At 25.2% G+C, this 22,155-nt stretch overlaps 4 protein-coding genes and 1 long non-coding RNA gene across 9 annotated transcripts; all 5 read right to left on the bottom strand.

Annotated features, from left to right (window-relative positions):
• Positions 1 to 1,745: 1,745 nt before the first annotated feature.
• Positions 1,746 to 5,509, bottom strand: LOC109610505. 2 transcript variants are annotated; one of them, XM_025412677.1, is made up of 9 exons: positions 5,239 to 5,509; positions 4,619 to 4,738; positions 4,408 to 4,525; positions 3,408 to 3,669; positions 3,218 to 3,334; positions 2,640 to 2,730; positions 2,410 to 2,555; positions 2,038 to 2,170; positions 1,746 to 1,958 (listed from the first exon to the last, which is right to left on the bottom strand). In XM_025412677.1, the coding sequence occupies exons 1-9, from the start codon at positions 5,380 to 5,382 to the stop codon at positions 1,908 to 1,910; spliced, it is 1,182 nt and encodes a 393-aa protein (XP_025268462.1). In that variant the 5' UTR covers positions 5,383 to 5,509; the 3' UTR covers positions 1,746 to 1,907. The 2 variants fall into 2 exon arrangements, with proteins under 2 accessions (XP_025268462.1, XP_025268463.1); XM_025412678.1 differs by having other exon boundaries at positions 3,218 to 3,280.
• Positions 5,510 to 7,068: 1,559 nt separating this feature from the next.
• On the bottom strand, positions 7,069 to 8,017 carry LOC112639280. The gene is made up of 4 exons (XR_003123409.1): positions 7,949 to 8,017; positions 7,703 to 7,842; positions 7,355 to 7,487; positions 7,069 to 7,278 (listed from the first exon to the last, which is right to left on the bottom strand). It is a non-coding gene; the product is annotated as an uncharacterized LOC112639280 (long non-coding RNA).
• Position 8,018: 1 nt separating this feature from the next.
• On the bottom strand, positions 8,019 to 9,984 carry LOC109610508. Its single transcript, XM_025412679.1, has 5 exons — positions 9,705 to 9,984; positions 9,387 to 9,506; positions 9,166 to 9,283; positions 8,717 to 8,994; positions 8,019 to 8,039 (listed from the first exon to the last, which is right to left on the bottom strand). The coding sequence occupies exons 1-4, from the start codon at positions 9,846 to 9,848 to the stop codon at positions 8,918 to 8,920; spliced, it is 459 nt and encodes a 152-aa protein (XP_025268464.1). The 5' UTR covers positions 9,849 to 9,984; the 3' UTR covers positions 8,019 to 8,039; positions 8,717 to 8,917.
• A 5,452-nt stretch (positions 9,985 to 15,436) lies between these two features.
• Positions 15,437 to 17,560, bottom strand: LOC112639281. Of its 4 annotated transcripts, none has more exons than XM_025412682.1 (6): positions 17,301 to 17,560; positions 16,982 to 17,137; positions 16,761 to 16,878; positions 16,375 to 16,575; positions 15,540 to 15,630; positions 15,437 to 15,458 (listed from the first exon to the last, which is right to left on the bottom strand). In XM_025412682.1, exons 1-5 carry the CDS (start codon positions 17,442 to 17,444, stop codon positions 15,557 to 15,559), a joined length of 693 nt encoding a protein of 230 aa, XP_025268467.1. In that variant the 5' UTR covers positions 17,445 to 17,560; the 3' UTR covers positions 15,437 to 15,458; positions 15,540 to 15,556. The 4 variants fall into 4 exon arrangements, with proteins under 4 accessions (XP_025268467.1, XP_025268468.1, XP_025268466.1 ...); XM_025412683.1 differs by lacking the exon at positions 15,437 to 15,458 and adding an exon at positions 16,118 to 16,177 and having other exon boundaries at positions 15,536 to 15,564; XM_025412681.1 differs by lacking the exons at positions 15,437 to 15,458; positions 15,540 to 15,630 and adding an exon at positions 16,044 to 16,177.
• Positions 17,561 to 19,062: 1,502 nt separating this feature from the next.
• Positions 19,063 to 21,936, bottom strand: LOC112639282. The gene is made up of 7 exons (XM_025412684.1): positions 21,922 to 21,936; positions 20,551 to 20,812; positions 20,375 to 20,491; positions 19,824 to 19,914; positions 19,612 to 19,757; positions 19,285 to 19,417; positions 19,063 to 19,192 (listed from the first exon to the last, which is right to left on the bottom strand). Exons 1-7 carry the CDS (start codon positions 21,923 to 21,925, stop codon positions 19,142 to 19,144), a joined length of 804 nt encoding a protein of 267 aa, XP_025268469.1. The 5' UTR covers positions 21,926 to 21,936; the 3' UTR covers positions 19,063 to 19,141.
• Positions 21,937 to 22,155: the final 219 nt, after the last annotated feature.

The raw sequence follows: 22,155 nt of genomic DNA, 5'->3' as shown, positions 1-22,155 counted from the left end.
TGTAAAATGGGACACTCTTGTTATAAGTATAAATTGTAATACTTGGATAGTAAAATATCTCAAAACCTAAGCCCAGCAAACAAAATATTTCAGACAAAAGTTGTATGGTTTCGAGGGGGACATAAGATAGTACCATTTGGAATAGTTTTGAGTATTTAGTTTGTATCATTTCTGTGTATGTACACACACACACACGCGCGCGCGCGCGCACACGCACACACACACACACACAAATACACACATATATTTATATAAATTAATAATCACTATCGAAATGAATTCGACGATACAAGGTTTTTAAGATTAAAAAAGCATGAAAATATACAATAAATGTATTGGTATTAATTTTACGATTTTTAAAATCAATTTTTTCAAATATAAATAATCATATAAAAAATCATATAAAAATCATATAAAAAATCATATAAAAATGTTTACTTTACTTCGAGTATTTCATATTAGAGAAATATATTCCTATTCAACATCAAAAATTAATATTGTGCAAATCTAGAAATGTCTGTATTTCTAATATACCTTCTTATCGTTTTATCTATATGAAAATTGCATTGCTATATATAAAATTCGAATTGTAAAACGTTTTTAGGAATTTGCGCCTCTGCATGATGAAGCTCTTGATGTTTTATTTGTTTATTTGTTAAATTTATTAAAATGTATATTTATTTAAATGAAAGTTATTATAATTAATCATTTTTGTAAAAATTATAAGTATAGGCTAAATATACCTGGGCAAGAATAAATGTCGAAAGAATACTGATAAAAAACACTTTTTGTATCCCTGCGAAATATGATTGTTGGTAGGGCCATAAGCCAAGTATTTTAAGAATTAACTGATTAATTTTATTATAATATTCTTCTGTCGCGTGCATCTTATACGAGAGTTGTGACACAACTATGACACAGACTTTATATTTTCGCATTATTTCTTTTAAATTGCTCATAAATTTTTCAAGTGATCCATATTATCACATAATGATAGTTCGAATATATAAGAAAATTGTTATAATGGTTATAATTTTCTAACAGCGGAAGTTAATTTGTTTATGATATAAGTGAAAACTAAATTAGCCGAAATTATGTCAATTTGAGAGCAATTTTAAAAATTATAATATTAAAAATTTTGTTGCGCAAACGCATTCATGTTTTTTTTCAACAAAAAAAGTTTCAGTTTTTGTCGGTGCATCGTAAGATATGTTACTCACTCTGGAAGTAATACTCTGTTTTGTTTTATCGGATTATACAAAGAACATGAATCATATTTAAAAAAATTGTAGACTGATTCATTCATTTGTTCATTATTATTATACGTATATAATCTATAATTGTGAATTTCTATTTTTTGTTATATTTTTTTTAAGAAAGTTGTAAGCAAAAATCTATCTCTAAATTTTCATGTAGTGACAGATAAAATTTGATCGATTTATTCGTTATAGAATATGTGTGCCTATTAAAATAAATATTTATATAAAATTTTAACTGCTGCAGCAAAATATGCAGCATTCTCTCATATGTATGAATTGAAAAAGTATATATATATATATATATATATATATATATATATAATAATAATAACCATAATAATAACAACAATCATAATAATAATAATAATAATAATGTTATTATTATTATTGTTATTGAATATTGCAAAAAAAACAATTATTTAATCTAATTAACGAAAATATTCAGATACAAGTTTGATAAATTATCTATTTATTGGTATTGCATAATTTACTATTGTATAATTGTTAGAAGTGAAATAATGTACGTTTATTTAATATATTACTTTAATCATATTCATCAACATTTACATGCTGCACGACTATATTCACTTGAAATAGATCTACCCAATTAATAATGAATTTTGATAAAATATTGATAATGAACTTGACTTATCTAGTAGAATAAATTACCGTAAAATAAGATACCGCTGTATTAGTGAGCTGAAAAAGATACGTAAACTGATTGTAAAATTCACATTAAATCGATTCTAGTTTATTCCCAGAAAATTTTTAATTTTACCATAGCAAAACCTTCCAAAGATGCAATAAATAAGCTTCCACATCCTATAGTGACATTTATCTTCCCTTTTCGCATTACAAATAGTAATAATTTTTGTGTATGCAACGGTGCTGCGTACCACAGTCCATTATAACTGTAATTTTTAAATATTAATAATTTAAAAAAATATTTTTTTAATGCTAGAATCGGAATTGTGTAAGTTAGCAAACAGTTATTTCCATTTTATAATTTATAATTATTGTGAAATTGATTGTATTTTTAACAATATCAGATATGTGTATATATATATATATATATATATATATGTATATATAAAATAAATTTATAAATATAACTTTTTAAAAGTATTATAAAATAAAATATGATACTCACGTTGCTTTAAAGAATTTTATGCCATGATCTGTTATTTCTTGTCCGGCACAATTAGCAAAGAACAAATATATTAAATGAGTAATTATAAATATGCCGAATATGAATGCCTCATTAATATTGTTTGTTAATGTTACCATTTGAAGAAACTACGATAGATTGCTCAATGATCAGTCCATAATTAAATAAAATAAAGAAAAAAGGGGAAAAGAGACAAAACAGATGTTACTTACTTGAAAAAGATTGAAACTTAAAGAGCTGATGCCAACTATGATCAGAATAGCATATGATACCATAAAAGTAGATGTTAAAAATTCGGTAAACCTTTAACGAGGAGCTAGATATTGAAACTATTAATAATATAAATAGTGCGAACTTCAAAATATATTCATTTATGATAATTATTACGTTTGTAATATAACTGTCGTACAATCAATGTGTAAAGTATTAGATATATTTTACAACCGCATACATTTATTATTAAAGATTAAGTTGCCAGATTTTATTCAGATTTTTCCAAAATTTTAAAAACAAAATGCAATTAAAATTAATTTATTGAAATATAGTTTGTATATATTTCAAATTCAAATTAACATAATTAAAATTATATAAATTTAAAATTCAATAATATATTCAATTTTGAACTGTAATTAACTTGTAACTCAGATTTTTAATATGTGTCGAAAAGAAATATTAAGCATTGAACGTGCTGTGTAAATGCCGACATCAAGTTTAATTGACAAGAATTTTAATTGATAACAAATACGGGATGCTATAAAATGTATAATAAAGACATATAAAAAATACTAACTCGATTGCCCTTCGATGTATAACAACTGCATGTACAATCCTGCGGTAAAGGAAACGTTCTCTTCTAGGATCAGATATCGCTAATATATTTTTTTCAATTGCGTTTTCTATTCGGTAGCTATATAAATCTATATTTAGATTGAAATATATGTTACAGGAGAGAATACATGTGCATGAATTCATGACATTACCTTGCTACTTCAAATAGTGCACATGCGTGCAAAATGTACATCATAATTGTCGCACCCGTGCCAAATATTGTGATCGCTATTATCAAAACAGTTATTATCTCGTGCAACAATATAGCGTAAATGTATTTCTCTTGGTTAATAAAGTATTCCGTTACTGCAATGATTTGACAGGGGCGTGACTTGTTCAACGGAATTATAATATCAAGGATCATCGGTAGAAGTTGAAATATTGTGCAAAATATTACACCTAAGAGACAGAACGCTAAAAATCGTTTTAAATTTTAATTTCTTAATTGGAATCCAACTATGTAAATTATTTCAACAATAAGTTTTAAGTTGCGCTCAAATATACCTTCTGTCTATTAATTAAAAGTAATTAAAAAAATTACATTACAGAAACAATAATATTATATGACATCTATAATAACATATGTACATGTATATATATATATATATATATATATATATATGTATGTATATATGTATATATGTATATATGTATATATGTATATGTATATATATATATATATATATATATATACATATATATTTCAAGATCTATGGGACAATGATCAAGAAGTAGTAAATTTCACCAAGAGAATCATTTTTTGTCAAGAAATCCATGTCCTGCAATGCATCATAGAGTTATGCGTTCTTGTTCGGACCTGAATATTAATCCACAAATAAAAAAATTAATCATTTAAATAAAAAAAAATAAGAAAAGAAAGCAGAAATAAAATTAAAAGATATGTATCAAAGTATTAAATATCACGTGCAATATATCGCACGACGGATTACCTACCTACTTTATAGGCGGTTCAAACAGAAACGTGTAGCTCTTTAAGGATATGTCGAAGTTTTTTGATAAACATTGATTCTTTTGGTAAGATCTATCACCTCTTGCAGTATGCTCTAAAATATCTTAGATCCTAAAATATCTTAGGATATATAGAATAGATAACAATATTGTGAATAATTATATTAGTATCTTCTTGTATACCCATCACAATCATTGTAAAAAGTCTGGAGTTGCAAGCATATTTCTCTATAATATCAATTTCCAATTTATTTTTCAACAATCTCCAATCATTTCGGACTTGTTCCAATAATTGCTTCACCTGTTTAATTTTTTCCCTTATCAGTAATTAAAATATAATTTTTTTATAAGTGTGTTATATATATGAATAAATAACTCATCTTGTTGGACTTACACTATCTGCCTGAATGATAAAAAGGATATATTTTATAGTGCCGAAAAGAGTAGGGAAGACGAGTGAAAGAATCTTGAGAAGAAGATTTATATTATATTGGGTCGTAATGAATACCAGCAACTGTGTAGGAACAATATTCATTTCACATAAAAAATATGTATTACATATCAAATTCGTTTTATTATGCGATAAATAAAGAAAGTTCTTAAAGCATTTTTTTATAAAATATTATAGAGAAAAAAATAAATCGCAGAAATACTTATAATCAGTATATAAAAATTTTGTATGTACGTGTATATGATAGTACGAGAAACTTTCATTTCAAAGTTTTTATAAATATCACATATTAAAAATCAAAAAAGACATTCTAAAATCTATTCGATTTACTATAATATTTGTTGCTTTTTAAAAATTTATGGAAAAAATATTATTTATATCTCTTACGTAAAAAAATTCTAAATTTATAATATTATTTGATATAAAAATTATATATTATATAAAAAAATAAAATAATAAAATGAGAAAAATGGAAATGAAACCAAAATATCTATTAATATGCGTATTTAATTAATGTTATCACACTCAATTCACAAAAATTATAAATGTAACTGAATGCATACCTGGACAAGAATAAATGTCCAAAGAATACCGGCAAACAATATTTTATGTATTTGCGTGAGATATGACTGCTGATAAGGCCATAAGCCAAGTGTCTTGAGAATTATTCGATTGATCTTGTAATAACGTTCTTCTATCGCGTGCATTTTACACGACAAAAGTAATATAACTGAGAAAGGAACCCTTGAATTTTCGAATTATTTCCCTCGATATTCTCTCTCAATTTTCAACGATCGATATAATTGCCAGTAATTATTATAAAGAGAGTAGTATTCCAACAATTGTGAGTTATATATTTATGATATAGATGAAAGCGCGAATTATTTTGAATTACCTCACTTTGTAAGGGCAATATATTTTTATATATTCTTGCGCAGACATGATCGTTTTGTTTTGCTAGTGGGAAGACTTTCAATATCTCTCTCAGTGAATCGACGAAAGCATTAATCACTCATACATTTGGTGAATTTATAGAGTAGAAAATGGATTGTATTTAAAAATAATAAAGAACTATGGATTTATACATTCATTATAAATATAACTACAATATATAATCTTTTATTTTTTTATTGCTTCAGAAAATCAAAGGAACATGCTGATATAAAAATTTTCAGGCAGCGTTAAGTGTGTCGTTTGATTAATATAACATCTATATGTATATATTATATATATATATACAACATATATATATATATATATATATATATATATATATATATATATATAGTGTTTTAAGTGTCCACATTAAATATCTCGTAAATGATGTGTTATGAGAAACGTTTGAGATAAATTTAATTGAATGGAGAAAAAGAAAGAGAATTTCATTTTGAATATAGGTATCAAGATCATATGAACATTATAACCTGATTTTGTGAAATACGTATGTATAATTTATTTATAAACCTCGCAGTATTCGGAATTGATATAATGATATGATGGCTAAAAATTGAATAGTTTATGGCATATTTTATACTTCGACATAACATCATAACTACGAATATCTTGTCAAATATTTTTTGACTATTTCACTTAAATACTTTTATGCACTATATAATGAATGAAATCGCGTAAAGAATATATAGTTTTTTTTAATTCCTTCGGTGTTAGAATTTATTCATCAAAATAAGCCAAAATTATGCATGATCATGTTTACAAATTTGAAAATATAATGATATGTATTATTTGGCGAAGATATTAAAAGATAAATAAAGTGAGATAAATAAAAATTTGAAATCTCAAATTGGCAAAATTTAAAATGATGGATTTATTATAATGTATGAAAAGATGGAAATATATAAAAAAAATAAAATTATAACCTATAAATATAATATAATCTATAGTTTTCAAGGCAACTGAATAAAAATTCATAAAATTTTTAAAATTAAAAATGATATTAGATTAAATATGACGGACAAAAAAATAAAAATATATAAAAAAGTGAAATTTTGGTTTATTGTGCGATAATATAAGAATTTGTTATACAATTATTCAAATTCAAAACAGCGAATAAGTAAAACTCAATATTGACACTATTGTTTCTTCTATAGTAAGTTAAGATATAAGATAATTTTATAAAATATTTTATGGTCCCAGAGTACGTCACGAAAAAGATGTGGTAGGATGTAGCGTGGCACTCGTTTTTTACTTTATAATTTTTCTTCTTTTTCAAAATTTCTAATTTTTTAGTATTTCTAATAATTTTGTAATTTATTAGAATTCATATTTTAGTTGACTCTTACGATATAATAATTTTTAATACGAGGAATAATCTTGTAATTTTTTTCTTTCAAAATCTTATAAATTTTGTCTAAAACATTTTTTTATATGGCGCATCAAATTTCGAAGAAAACATCTTGTAAAACTTTATATTCTGTACATATTTATTCAACAATGTTATTCAAAAACTTTACAATGCACATATGTTGCATGATTGTTCACTTCAATAAATTACCCGATTGATAATAAATATATATTTTTTTTCTGCTACGTTATTATCGTGTAGAATGCATCACCATAAAATAAGATACTGCCGCATTTGTAAGCTGAAATTGATACAATAAACTTCTTAAATCCAAATTAAAATTCAATTTTATTGTTAAAAAAACTTTTTGATTTTACCGAAGCAAAACCTTCCAAACATGCTATATATAAACGGCCCCATATTATAGTAACATTTATATTTCCTTTTTGCATTATAAATAATAATAATTTCTGTGTATGTAATGGTGCTATATACCACAATCCACTATAACTGCAATTTTTGGAATGATTGATTTAAAGAAAACTGGTTACAAAATAGAAAAGAAGTTAATCGCTAAAGATTTTTGATATAATATAATTACTGGCTGTAACACATACATGTAAAATGTGAAATTGGTTTAAATCGAATATATATTTGCACCAAGATATAAAATACATAATATACATATAATTCCAAAAACATATTGTAAAATATGATACACTTACGTTGCTTTAAATACTTCCATTCCATGATCTGTTACTTTCTGTCCACCGTAATTAACAATGAACATATAACTTATATGTATAACAATGAGTAGAATGACTATAAATATATCTTCAAAACTCCTATTGTTTATTGATGTTAGCTGTTAAAAAATTACGGAAGGTTTAATGAATTAAATAAAAAGCGTAGGATAGAAAAATACACACACACACACACACACACACACACACACACACAAACACACTTACTTGAAAAAGATTGATACTTAAAGAACTGACCCCAACAATGATAAGAATAATGAATAATACCGTAAAATTAAACGAAATAAGTTTGGTAAACCTTTAAGAAGGAATTACATATTGATATTATCAATATATAAATACAATTTGATAAATATATTTAATTAGAATAATATGTGTTATATTCCTATATGAACAATGTATATATATATATATATATATATATACATATATATATATATATATAATATATAATATGTAATTTAATCCTATCTAACCTTACTAACAACATCTAAGATTTCACATTTAAAAAATACCATATTGCTAACTATGAATGTATCTTTCAAAAGAAATTAGAAATTACATAAAATTATATAATAATTATATAAATGAATGAATATTTATAACACATATTTAATTTATAGGTATATCTCTTCCATATATCGAATATATTCGATATATCGAAAAGATACAATTAGTACATATATGAACGATAGAGATAAAATTTCAAGATTACTCCTCTTAATAAAAAAGAAGATATAAAAAGAATATTGTCGACAAAAGTATCAAAATATACTGACTCGACTGCTCTTCGATGAATAAGAATCGCATGTACAAGTCTCTGATAAAACAGGTACTGTCTTCCAAAAATAGGAATCATTAATGTATTTTTTTCGATAGCATTCTCTATCCGATAACTGTATTAATTAACTTAAATATATATTTATTTAATTACACTTCTGATTTAAAACAGGTGTCAAAAAAGTAATCGCTTACCTTGCGATTTTAAATAGCGCACATGCATGCCACATATATGTCAAAATTGTTATAAACGTACCATATAAAGCTATTACTGCTATTAAACATGCTAATACCTCGTGTAACAATATAATGTAAATATATTTTTCTTGGCTGATAAAATATTCCGTGATTACAAAAATTCGAAAGGGCCGTGATTTATTCAATGGCAATATAACATCAAGAATTAATGGAAAAAATTGAAGTATGCAGAGCAAGAAAAAGCAAAAAACAGCAATCACTGAAAAATGTTAGATCTAATTTAAGTCAAATTATATTATGTTATATAAAGAAGTGTTTTCAATGCCATAATTTCTTGCCTTACGTTGCTCTCAACCCGAATATGTTTGACGTATAAAGCAAAAAAAAGATTAACGAAATAAATAATATATTCTTTATCCTACAATATACATATATTATATTCTTACCTATTGAAACTATTGAAGAAAATTGTATATTGTAAGCATATGTTTCTATAATATCAACTTCTAATTTATTCTTCAATAATCTCCAATCATCTTGCATTCGTTCCAACATTTTCTTCACCTGTTCATTCAAATATTTGCCTTTATTAATAGTTTAAATGCGATTTATTTTATAAATGTTACAACAAAATATTTCAATTAATGATCTATTATATTGAACTTACACTGTCAGCTTGAATCATAAACATACAGTACTTTACAGTAACGAAAAGAATAGGAAAGACTATTGAAAGAATCTTGATGAGCAGATTCAAACTGTACTGTGTTGTCACGAATACTAACAACTGATAGAAAACAACATCTTTAGTATTGATTGCAATCTAGTGTATAGGATATATGTGAATGTAAATTAATTATCATATATAAACAAATTAAAAAAAATGAAGTTTATCTCGAATTTAATGAATAATTAATATATACCACTATCTAAATATAACTACATTGTTTAAAAGTTCGAAAATTGTATAACTCAACATTTATACCTGAACAAGAATAAATGTCCAAAGAAGACCAACAAACAGCACTTTACGTATTCGTGTAAAGTATGATTGCTGATAGGGCCATAAACCAAGAATATTAAGAAGTACTCGATTCACTTTGTAATGACGCTCTTCTACCGCATACATTTTACAAAAGAACTGCGATAACTGTTAAATGAACCTTTGAATTCTCGAATTATTTCTTTCCACATTTTCCGTCAATTTTCAGCGATCGATATCTTTACACACCAATTATTGTAAAGATGGCCATATACCAATTATAAAATTGTATATTCATTATATAGATGAAATTGAATTAGTCCAAATTACCTTAATATATGCGCGCAATATATTTTTAACGCATATTCTTGCGCAAACGCAGTTATAACTTTTGCTCGTGGAAAGAATTTCGATATCTTTTAGTACATCGTATGAAGCATTACTCATTCATATATTTGATGAATCTATACAGTATCAAATGGTATCGAAAATATAATAAAGAAAAATACAAGACCGTGGATTATTTATATTCAGTATTAATGTAAGCTGTATTCTTTTATTTCTGTATTAAACACTTAAGGAAATCAAATGAAAATGCTGGTTATTTTTTTGCAAAATTTTCATGCAGTGTTAAGTGTGTTTGCACTTGGTGTGTTTGCTCCATGTAACATGTGAAATGTCCCATTTTAATTGCAAATATCTTGTAGATAACGTCGAAAATATTTCGCATCAAATTTATTTGGTATAAGGCTAATATCACATTTGTCATATGATAAATTTTTTAAACATATTAATTGGCTGCAGAATAAAAGGTTTCTGAAGAATCAATAAATTACTATCCCGCAGCCAATCAATATTCTTAAAAAATTGGTCGTATGACAAATGTAATATTAGCCTAAAAGGAGAACAATGATATATATATATATATTAATTTGATCTTAAGTGTATGTACAAAATAATATGAAGATTAACACGTGTATGTATATATATATATATGTTCTGAAAAGAGAATATAAAATATCTTGATATAAAAGAATCTAAATTAATTTTCTTTAATAATCTTTAAAATAAGAAATAAAACAAAAATAAAACAAAAAAGAAATTCTTTTAAATATATATTTTATGTTGTGTTAAACATATATTTACTTTTTGTGTTAAATTATTTTGAAGATCTAGCCAATAAATAATAAATTTCCTTTCTAATTATTATCGCGTATAGAATAAATCACTATGAAGTAAAATACTGCTGCATTTACGAGTTAAAAAAGGATACATATATTAAATTGCTCGTCAAATCAACATTATATATATTTAGTAATCGTCTTCGTTAAATCGACATTATAATTTATTTAAAAAAAACATTTTATGTAGCAAAACCTTTCAAGGAAGCAGTAAATATGTTACCGCATTCTATATTTTGTGACCATGATATTATTTAATATATAAACTTATATATGATTAATAATTGTTTCGACGTTTGATTATTGGTATATTATTCTCAAACTAGATTATACTTCTATCAAACTCTTTAAAAATTTGCCTTATTAAATTTATTAATATTTGGAAATAAGAGTGAAGTAATTAGAATTAGTATTTGGAAATAAGATTGAAAGAATATATATTTATATATAGTACATAAAATTGCAGAAATTTGTAATGGACATATATGCACATTTATCTTTTCTTTATGTGTATAGATCTATGTGTGCATGTGTGTGTGTGTGTGTGTGTGTGTGTGTGTGTGTATGTGTGTATTATGTTAATTATGTTATGTTAATTTAAACATGTAGCCGATAAATAATGAATTATCCTAGTTCATTATTATCGCGTAGAATAAATCACTATAAAGTAGGATACTGCGGCATTCGTGAGCTAAAAAGGATGCGAACTATTAAATTACTCGATAAGTCTGTTAGTTCGACATTATAATTTGTTTTAAAAAAAGCTTTTAATTTTACCGCAACAAAATCTTCCAAGGAAGCAGTAAATATGCCACCGCATTTTATATTGATATCCACTATTCTTTCTTGCATTATAAATAATAACATTTTCTGTGTATGCAGTGGTGCTGCGTACCACAATCCATTATAACTGTAAATTTGAAATGAAATAAAATAATTAGCAAAAAACTTAACATATTTTTGTAATTTAATTATTATATTAACTATATATTTAAAAGTATTAGAAAAATATTTTATACAATTGATTTATTATAAACCAAAATTAACAGATGGATTTATGTGAGAATCGGTACGCATAAAATTGTCAAAAAAAAAACACACTACTCACGTTGCTTCGAACAGCTTTATTCCATGATCTGTTATTATTTATCCCGCATAATTGGCACAGAACATATAAGTTAAATGAATCAAAATTAATAAAGCAAATACGAATATCTCTGTGACATTACCCGTTAATGTTATCAATTGAAGAAACTACAATAAAATGGTACTTAAAGAAAAGTCAATTAAACAAAATAGATAAGAAAAAATATTGCTTACTTGTAAAAGAGTTAAACTTAAAGAGCTGAAACCTACTAAGATCAGAATAGCAAATAATACAGCAAATTCAGATGTGAAAAACTTAGTAAACCTTCAACGAGATGTTAAGTATTAGAATTGTTATATTATCAATAAAAAATTGTTACATTATCAATATAGATAGATGCAAACATTGATATATTCATTTTTTTCCATAAATGATAAATAAATGATAAATAAATGTGATTCTGATTGTTATATTCATTTTTTTCTATGTGATAAATAAATGTGATTCCACTTCAAAAAGATAATATATGTATTTTTAACAATCTAAATATGTATGTTTATCAAATACATCACATATTTGAAAGAAACTGCAAATCTTTAATATATTTTCATTTTTTGAAAAGTACTTAATTTTAATTTTAATTGCTCATAAAATTGTGATTTCACTTAATGTAAAAATATTAAGAAACAATTTAATATTAAACATGTAGTAACATGTGTAACAATAACGCGGTTTTAGGAGTTAAGAATACCACAAAAAAACAGAGTGCAAAGTTTTATAGCAATAGAAAAATAAAACCATTCACTCGATGGCTCTACGATGTACAATAACTGCATGGACAATCCTCTGGTAAAGGAGATGCTCTCTTTTAGGATCAGATATTGCTAATATGTTCCACTTAATCGCACTTTCTATATGATGACTGTATAAATCCATTTAGACATATTTCGATTTAAGAAACAAGTGCAATTAATATTACCTTGCGATATTAAATAGAGCACATATATATAGGAGAAACATTAAGAATGTCGAACTGGCGCTACACACTGTGACTCCTGCTATGGATGTGATGTAATAGTATTGCGTATACATATTTCTCTTGATTGAAAAAATATTCCGTAACGATAAAAAATTGCCAAGAACGTGACTCGTTCAAAAATAATATAAAATCAAATATTAGCGAAAAAGTTTGAAGTATTACGACCACGGTTAATACAAAACAGCATAAGCCTGAGAAAAATCTAATTGATGTCAAAGTCTAATTTATACCTAAATACGTAAAGAATTTAAACGACATTTCATATCAAATATATATTCAAATATTTTTTATCTTGTTAATTACAAAAATCACAAAAAATTATGATTGATAATTGAAAAATTGATATTATACATACTGCATATATTATATTGATGTTATCTTTATTACAAACTATACGACTATACAGGGTGTCCCAAAAGTCCCGGACCGACCGAATAACAATATTGTGAATAATTATATTAGTATCTTCTTTTATACCCATCACAATCATTGTAAAAAGTCTGGAGTTGCAATATTTCTCTATAATATCAATTTCCAATTTATTTTTCAACAATCACCAATCATTTTGAACTTGTTCCAATAATTGTTTCACCTGTTTAATTTTTTCCCTTATCAGTAATTAAAATATAATTCTTTTTATAAGTGTGTTATATATTTGAATAAATAACTCATTTTGTTGGACTTACACTATCTGCCTGATGATAAAAAGGATATATTTTATAGTGCCGAAAAAAGTAGGGAAGACGAGTGAAAGAATCTTGAGAAGATTTATATTATATTGAGTCATAATGAATACCAGCAACTGTGTAGGAACAATATTTATTTCACATAAAAAATATGTTTTACATATAAAATTCGTTTTATTATGCGATAAATAAAGTTCTTAAAGCATTTTTTTATAAAATATTATAGAGAAAAAAATAAATCGCAGAAATACTTATAATCAGTATATAAAAATTTTGTGTATGTACGTGTATATGATAGTACGAGAAGCTTTCATTTCAAAGTTTTTATAAATATCACATATTAAAAATCAAGAAAGACATTCCAAAATCTATTCAATTTACTATGATATTTGTTGCTTTTTAAAAATTTATGAAAAATATTATTATATCTCTTATATTATATCTCTTACGTAAAAAAATTCTAAATTTATAATATTATTTGATATAAAAATTATATATTATATAAAAAAATAAAATGATTAAATGGGGAAAATGGAAATGAAACCAAAATATCTATTAATATGCGTATTTAATTAATGTTATCACACTCAATTCACAAAAATTATAAATGTAACTGAATGCATACCTGGACAAGAATAAATGTCCAAAGAATACCGGCAAACAATATTTTATATATTTGCGTGAGATATGACTGCTGATAAGGCCATAAGCCAGTTAAGATATAAGATAATTTTATAAAATATTTTATGGTCCCAGAGTACGTCACGAAAAGGATGTGATAGGATGTAGCGTGGCACTCGTTTTTTTACTTTATAATTTTTCTTCTTTTTCAAAATTTCTAATTTTTTTATATTTCTTATAATTTTGTAATTTATTAGAATTCATATTTTAGTTGACTTTAATTTTTAATACGAGGAATAATTTTGTAATTTTTTTCTTTCAAAATTTTATAAATTTTGTCTAAAACATTTTTTTATATGGCGCATCAAATTTCGAAGAAAACATCTTGTAAAATTTTATATTCTGTACATATTTATTCAAACATGTTATTTAAAAACTTTACAATGCACATATGTTGCATGATTGTTTATTTCACTTCAATAAATTACCCGATTGATAATAAATATATATTTTTTTTCTGCTACGTTATTATCGTGTAGAATGCATCACCATAAAATAAGATACTGCCGCATTTGTAAGCTGAAATTGGTACAATAAACTTCTTAAATCCAAATTAAAATTCAATTTTATTGTTAAAGAAACTTTTTGATTTTACCGAAGCAAAACCTTCCAAAGATACTATATATAAACGGCCAAATATTATAGTAACATTTATATTTCCTTTTTGCATTATAAATAATAATAATTTCTGTGTATGTAATGGTGCTATATACCACAATCCATTATAACTGCAATTTTTGGAATGATAGATTTAAAGAAAACTGGTTACAAAATAGAAAAAAAGTTAATCGTTAAAGATTTTTAATATAATATAATTACTGGCTGTAACGCATACATATAAAATGTGAAATCGGTTTAAATCGAATATATACTTGCACCAAGATATAATATACATAATATACATATAATTCCAAAAACATATTGTAAAATATGATACACTTACGTTGCTTTAAATACTTCCATTCCATGATCTGTTACTTTCTGTCCACCGTAATTAACAATGAACATATAACTTATATGTATAACAATGAGTAGAATGACTATAAATATATCTTCAAAACTCCTATTGTTTATTGATGTTAGCTGTTAAAAAATTACGGAAGGTTTAATGAATTAAATAAAAAGCGTAGGATAGAAAAATACACACACACACAACACACTTACTTGAAAAAGATTGATACTTAAAGAACTGACCCCAACAATGATAAGAATAGCGAATAATACCGTAAAATTAAACGAAATAAGTTTGGTAAATCTTTAAGAAGGAACTACATATTGATATTATCAATATATAAATACGATTTGATAAATATATTTAATTAGAATAATATGTGTTATATTGCTATATGAACAATGTATATATATATATATGTATATATATATATATATATATATATAATATAATTTAACCCTTAAAATATAATTTAATCCTATCTGACCTTACTAACAACATCTAAGATTTCACATTTAAAAAATACCATATTGCTAACTATGAATGTATCTTTCAAAAGAAATTAGAAATTACATAAAATTATATAATAATTATATAAATGAATGAATATTTATAACACATATTTAATTTATAGATATATCTCTTCGATATATCGAATATATTCGATATATCGAAAAGATACAATTAGTACATATATGAACGATAGAGATAAAATTTCATGATTACTCCTCTTAATAAAAAAGAAGATATAAAAAGAGTATTGTCGACAGAAGTATCAAAATATACTGACTCGACTGCTCTTCGATGAATAAGAATCGCATGTACAAGCCTCTGATAAAACAGGTACTGTCTTCCAAAAATAGGAATCATTAATGTATTTTTTTCGATAGCATTCTCTATCCGATAACTGCATTAATTTACTTAAATATATATTTATTTAATTTCACTTCTGATTTAAAACAAGTGTCAAAAAAGTAATCGCTTACCTTGCGATTTTAAATAGCGCACATGCATGCCACATATATGTCAAAATTGTTATAAACGTACCATATAAAGCTATTACTGCTATTAAACATGCTAATACCTCGTGTAACAATATAATGTAAATATATTTTTCTTGGCTGATAAAATATTCTGTGATTATAAAAGTTCGAAAAGGCCGTGATTCATTCAATGGCAATATAACATCAAGAATTAATGGCAAAAATTGAAGTATGAAGAGCAAGAAAGAGCAAAAAACAACAATCACTGAAAAATGTTAGATCTAATTTAAGTCAAATGTTATGTTATGTTATATAAAGAAGTGTTTTCAATGCCAGAATTTCTTGCCTTATGTTGCTCTCAACCCGAATATGTTTGACGTATAAAGCAAAAAAAAGATTAACGAAATAAATAATATATTCTTTATCCTACAATATATATTATATTCTTACCTATTGAAACTATTGAAGAAAATTGTATATTGTAAGCATATGTTTCTATAATATCAACTTCTAATTTATTCTTCAATAATCTCCAATCATCTTGCATTCGTTCCAACATTTTCTTCACCTGTTCATTCAAATATTTGCCTTTATTAATAGTTTAAATGCGATTTATTTTATAAATGTTACAACAAAATATTTCAATTAATGATCTATCATATTGAACTTACACTGTCAGCTTGAATCATAAACATACAGTACTTAACAGTAACGAAAAGAATAGGAAAGACTATTGAAAGAATCTTGATGAGAAGGTTCATACTGTATTGTGTTGTCACGAATACTAACAACTGATAGAAAACAACATCTTTAGGATTGATTGCAGTCTAGTGTGTAGGATATATGTGAATGTAAATTAATTATCATATATTAATAAATTGGAAAAAAATGAAGTTTTTCTCGAATTTAATGTATAATTAATATATACCACTATCTAAATATAACTACATTGTTTAAAAGTTTGAAAATTCTATGACTCAACATTTATACCTGAACAAGAATAAATGTCCAAAGAAGACCAACAAACAGCACTTTATATATTCGTGTAAAGTATGATTGCTGATAGGGCCATAAACCAAGAATCTTAAGAAGTACTCGATTCACTTTGTAATAATGCTCTTCTGCCGCGTACATTTTACAAAAGAACTGCGATAACTGTTAAATAAACCTTTGAATTCTCGAATTATTTCTTTCCACATTCTCTGTCAATTTTCAACGATCAATATCTTTACACACCAATTATTGTAAAGATGATCATATACCAATTATCAAATTATATATTCATTATATAGATGAAATTGAATTAGTCCAAATTACCTTAATATATGCGAGCAATATATTTTTAACGCATATTCTTGCGCAAACGCAATTATAACTTTTGCTAATGGAGAGAATTTATATCTTTTAATACATCGTATGAAGCATTACTCACTCATATATTTGATGACTCTATACAGTATCGAATGGTATCGAAAATATATTAATGAAAAATACAAGACCGTGGATTATTTATATTCAGTGTTAATGTAAGCTGTATTCTTTTATTTCTTTATTAAACACTTAAGGAAATCAAATGAAAATGCTGGTTATTTTTCTGCAAAATTTTCATGCAGTGTTAAGTGTGTTTGCACTTGATGTGTTTGCTCCATGTAACATGTGAAGTGTCCCATTTTAATTGCAAATATCTTGTAGATAACGTCGAAAATATTTCGGATCAAATTTATTTGGTATAAGGCTAATATCACATTTGTCATACGATAAATTCTTTAAACATATTAATTGGCTGCAGAATAAAAAGTTTCTGAAGAATCAATAAATTACTATCCCGCAGCAAATCAATATTCTTAAAAAATTGGTCGTATGACAAATGTAATATTAGCTTAAAAGGAGAACAATGATATATATATTAATTTGATCTTAAATATATGTACAAAATAATATGAAGATTAACACGTGTATGTATGTATATATATATATATATATATATATATATATATATATATGTTCTGAAAAGAGAATATAAAATATCTTGATCTAAAAGAATCTAAATTAATTTTCTTTAATAATCTTTAAAATAAGAAATAAAACAAAAATCAAAAAAGAAATTCTTTTAAATATATATTTTGTGTTGTTAAACATATATTTACTTTTTGTGTTAAATTATTTTGAAGATCTAGCCAATAAATAATAAATTTCCTTTCTAATTATTATCGTGTATAGAATAAATCACTATGAAGTAAAATGCTGCTGCATTTACGAGTTAAAAAAGGATACATATGTAAATTGCTTGTCAAATCAACATTTTATATATTTGGTAATCGTCTTCGTTAAATCGACATTATAATTTATTTAAAAAAAAACCATTTTACGTAGCAAAACCTTTCAAGGAAGCAGTAAATATGTTACCGCATTCTATATTTTGTGTCCATGATATTATTTAATATATAAACTTATATATGATTAATAATTGTTTCGACGTTTGATTATTGGTATATTATTCTCAAACTAGATTATACTTCTATCAATCTCTTTAAAAATTTGCATTATTAAATTTATTAATATTTGGAAATAAGAGTGAAGTAATTAGAATTAGTATTTGGAAATAAGATTGAAAGAATATATATTTATATATAGTACATAAAATTGCAGAAATTTGTAATGGACATATATGCATATTTATCTTTTCTTTATATGTATAGATCTATGTGTGTGCATGTATGTGTGTGTGTGTGTGTGTGTGTGTGTGTGTGTGTGTATGTGTGTATTATGTTAATTATGTTATGTTAATTTAAACATGTAGCCGATAAATAATGAATTATCCTAGTTCATTATTATCGCGTAGAATAAATCACTGTAAAGTAGGATACTGCGGCATTCGTGAGCTAAAAAGGATGCGAACTATTATAATTAAACTACTCGATAAGTCTGTTAGTTCGACATTATAATTTGTTTTAAAAAAAGCTTTTAATTTTACCGTAGCAAAACCTTCCAAGGAAGCAGTAAATATGCCACCGCATTTTATATTGATATCCACTATTCCTTCTTGCATTATAAATAATAACATTTTCTGTGTATGCAGTGGTGCTGCGTACCACATTCCATTATAACTGTAAATTTTAAATGAAATAAAAAATTAGCAAAAAACTTAACATATTTTTGTAATCTAATTATTATATTAACTATATATTTAAAAGTATTAGAAAAATATTTTATACAATTGATTTATTATAAACCAAAATTAACAGATGGATTTATGTGAGAATCAGTACGCATGAAGTTGCCAAAAAAAAACACTACTCACGTTGCTTTGAACAGCTTTATTCCATGATCTGTTATTATTTGTCCCGCATAATTGGCACAGAACATATAAGTTAAATGAATCAAAATTAACAAAGCAAATACGAATATCTCTGTGACATTACCCGTTAATGTTATCAATTGAAGAAACTACAATGAAATGGTACTTAAAGAAAATTCAATTAAACAAAATAGATAAGAAAAAATATTGCTTACTTGTAAAAGAGTTAAACTTAAAGAGCTGACACCAACTAAGATCAGAATAGCAAATAATACAGCAAATTCAGATGTGAAAAACTTAGTAAACCTTCAACGAGAAGTATTAGAATTGTTATATTATCAATAAAAAATTGTTACATTATCAATATAGATAGATGCAAACATTGATATATTCATTTTTTTTCCATGTGATAAATAAATGTGATTCTGATTGTACGTTTAATCCTCATAGTAATTATCTATATAAAGTTCCACTTCAAAAAGATAATATATTTTTAACAATCTAAATATGTATGTTTATCAAATACATCACATATTTGAAAGAAATTGCAAATCTTTAATATATTTTCATTTTTTGAAAGGTACTTAATTTTAATTTTAATTGCTCGTAAAATTGTGATTTCACTTAATGTAAAAATATATTAATAAACAATTTAATATTAAACATGTAGTAACATGTGTAACAATAACGCGATTTTAAGAGTTAAGAATAACACAAAAAAACGGAGTGCAAAGTTTTATAGCAATAAAAAAATAAAACCACTCACTCGATGGCTCTACGATGTACAATAACTGCATGTACAATCCTCTGGTAAAGGAGATGCTCTCTTTTAGGATCAGATATTGCTAATATGTTCCACTTCATCGCATTTTCTATATGATGACTGTATAAATCCATTTAGACATAAGATTCGATTTAAGAAACAAGTGCAATTAATATTACCTTGCGATATTAAATAGAGCACATATATGTAGGAGAAACATTAAGAATGTCGAACTGGCGCTACACACTGTGACTCCTGCTATGGATATAGCTAGGATATGATGTAATAGTATTGCGTATACATATTTCTCTTGATTGAAAAAATATTCCGTAACGATAAAAAATTGCCAAGAACGTGACTCGTTCAAAGGTAATATAAAATCAAATATTAGCGGAAAAGTTTGAAGTATTACGGCCACGGTTAATACAAAACAGCATAAGCCTGAGAAAAATCTAATTGATGTCAAAGTCTAATTTATACCTAAATACAAAAGAATTTAAACGACATTTCATATTGAATATATATTCAAATATTTTTTATCTTGTTAATTACAAAGATCACAAAAAATTATGATTGGTAATTGAAAAATTGATATTATACATACTACATATATTATATTGATGTTATCTTTATTACAAACTATACGACTATATATACAGAGTGTCCGAAAAATCCCGGACCGGTCGAATATTTCATAAACTGCACTTTAAAAAGAAATGTTTCAGATAAAAGTTGTATGGCTTGAAGGGGACCATCAGATAGTGGCAATGATTTGATCCTGGAGAGTCATTTGAAGGTGACGTAAAGGTCACCTTCAATTTCTTAAATGGAACCTACATTTTCTCATATTCTAGCTTATCTCGAGAGCTTTCCAAAACACTATAATAAAGTATTTCTTCATTGAGTATTTTTCGAGTTATGAGGCTTGAATAATTTCTTAATTCTACATAAATCATAAAATATCTAGTAAAATATTCATTTTTCGATTATTTTACCTTAATACTTTTATGCACAAAATAATGAGAGGAATCAATTGGTGTAAGGAAAACACATAGTTGTTTTAAAAAAAAAATGTAATTGTTAATTGCAAATTACTATATAATATTTTTTTCTTAAAAACAACTATGTTTTTTCTTTACCAATTGATTCCTCTCATTATTTTGTACATAAAAGTATTAAGGTAAGATAATCGAAAAATGAATATTTTGCAAGATATTTTACGATGTAAAATTAAAAAATGATTTCAAGCCTCACAATTCGAAAAGTACTTAATGAAAACTAACTTAATTATAGTGTTTTGGGAAGCTCTCGATGTGAGCTACTAGAATATTTAATAAAAAATAGGAAGTTCCATTTAAGAAATTGACGGTGATCTTCACGTGACTTTCAAATGACTCTCCTATGTCAAATCATTGCCACTATCTGATGGCCTCCTTCAAGCCATACAACTTTTATCTGAAACATTTCTTTCTAAAGTGCATAGTTTATGAAATATTCGACCGGTCTGGGATATATATATATGAAAGATGCAGTAACATTACTATTCTTACCCATCAGAATTATTGAAATAAGTCTCGCGATATAAGAATATTTCTTTATAATATCAATTTCCAGTTTATCTTTAAAAAATTTCCAGTTGTCTCGGTGCCGCTCCAGCATTTGCTTCACCTATTTATTCCACTTTTCCTTATACCTTTCTTTATATTAAAATACAATTTGTTGTATCAAGGTTACAACAATATGTTCGAAAAAAATTCTCTTATACTGTTTTAAACTTACACTGT

This window comes from Camponotus floridanus, unplaced genomic scaffold (assembly GCF_003227725.1).
Source record: "Camponotus floridanus strain SB8 unplaced genomic scaffold, Cflo_v7.5 scaffold547, whole genome shotgun sequence".
In the NCBI taxonomy this organism is placed as follows: Eukaryota; Metazoa; Arthropoda; class Insecta; order Hymenoptera; family Formicidae; genus Camponotus; species Camponotus floridanus.
The sequence above is the reverse complement of the archived record's forward strand: the minus strand, read 5'-3'. Positions and strand labels throughout refer to the sequence as shown.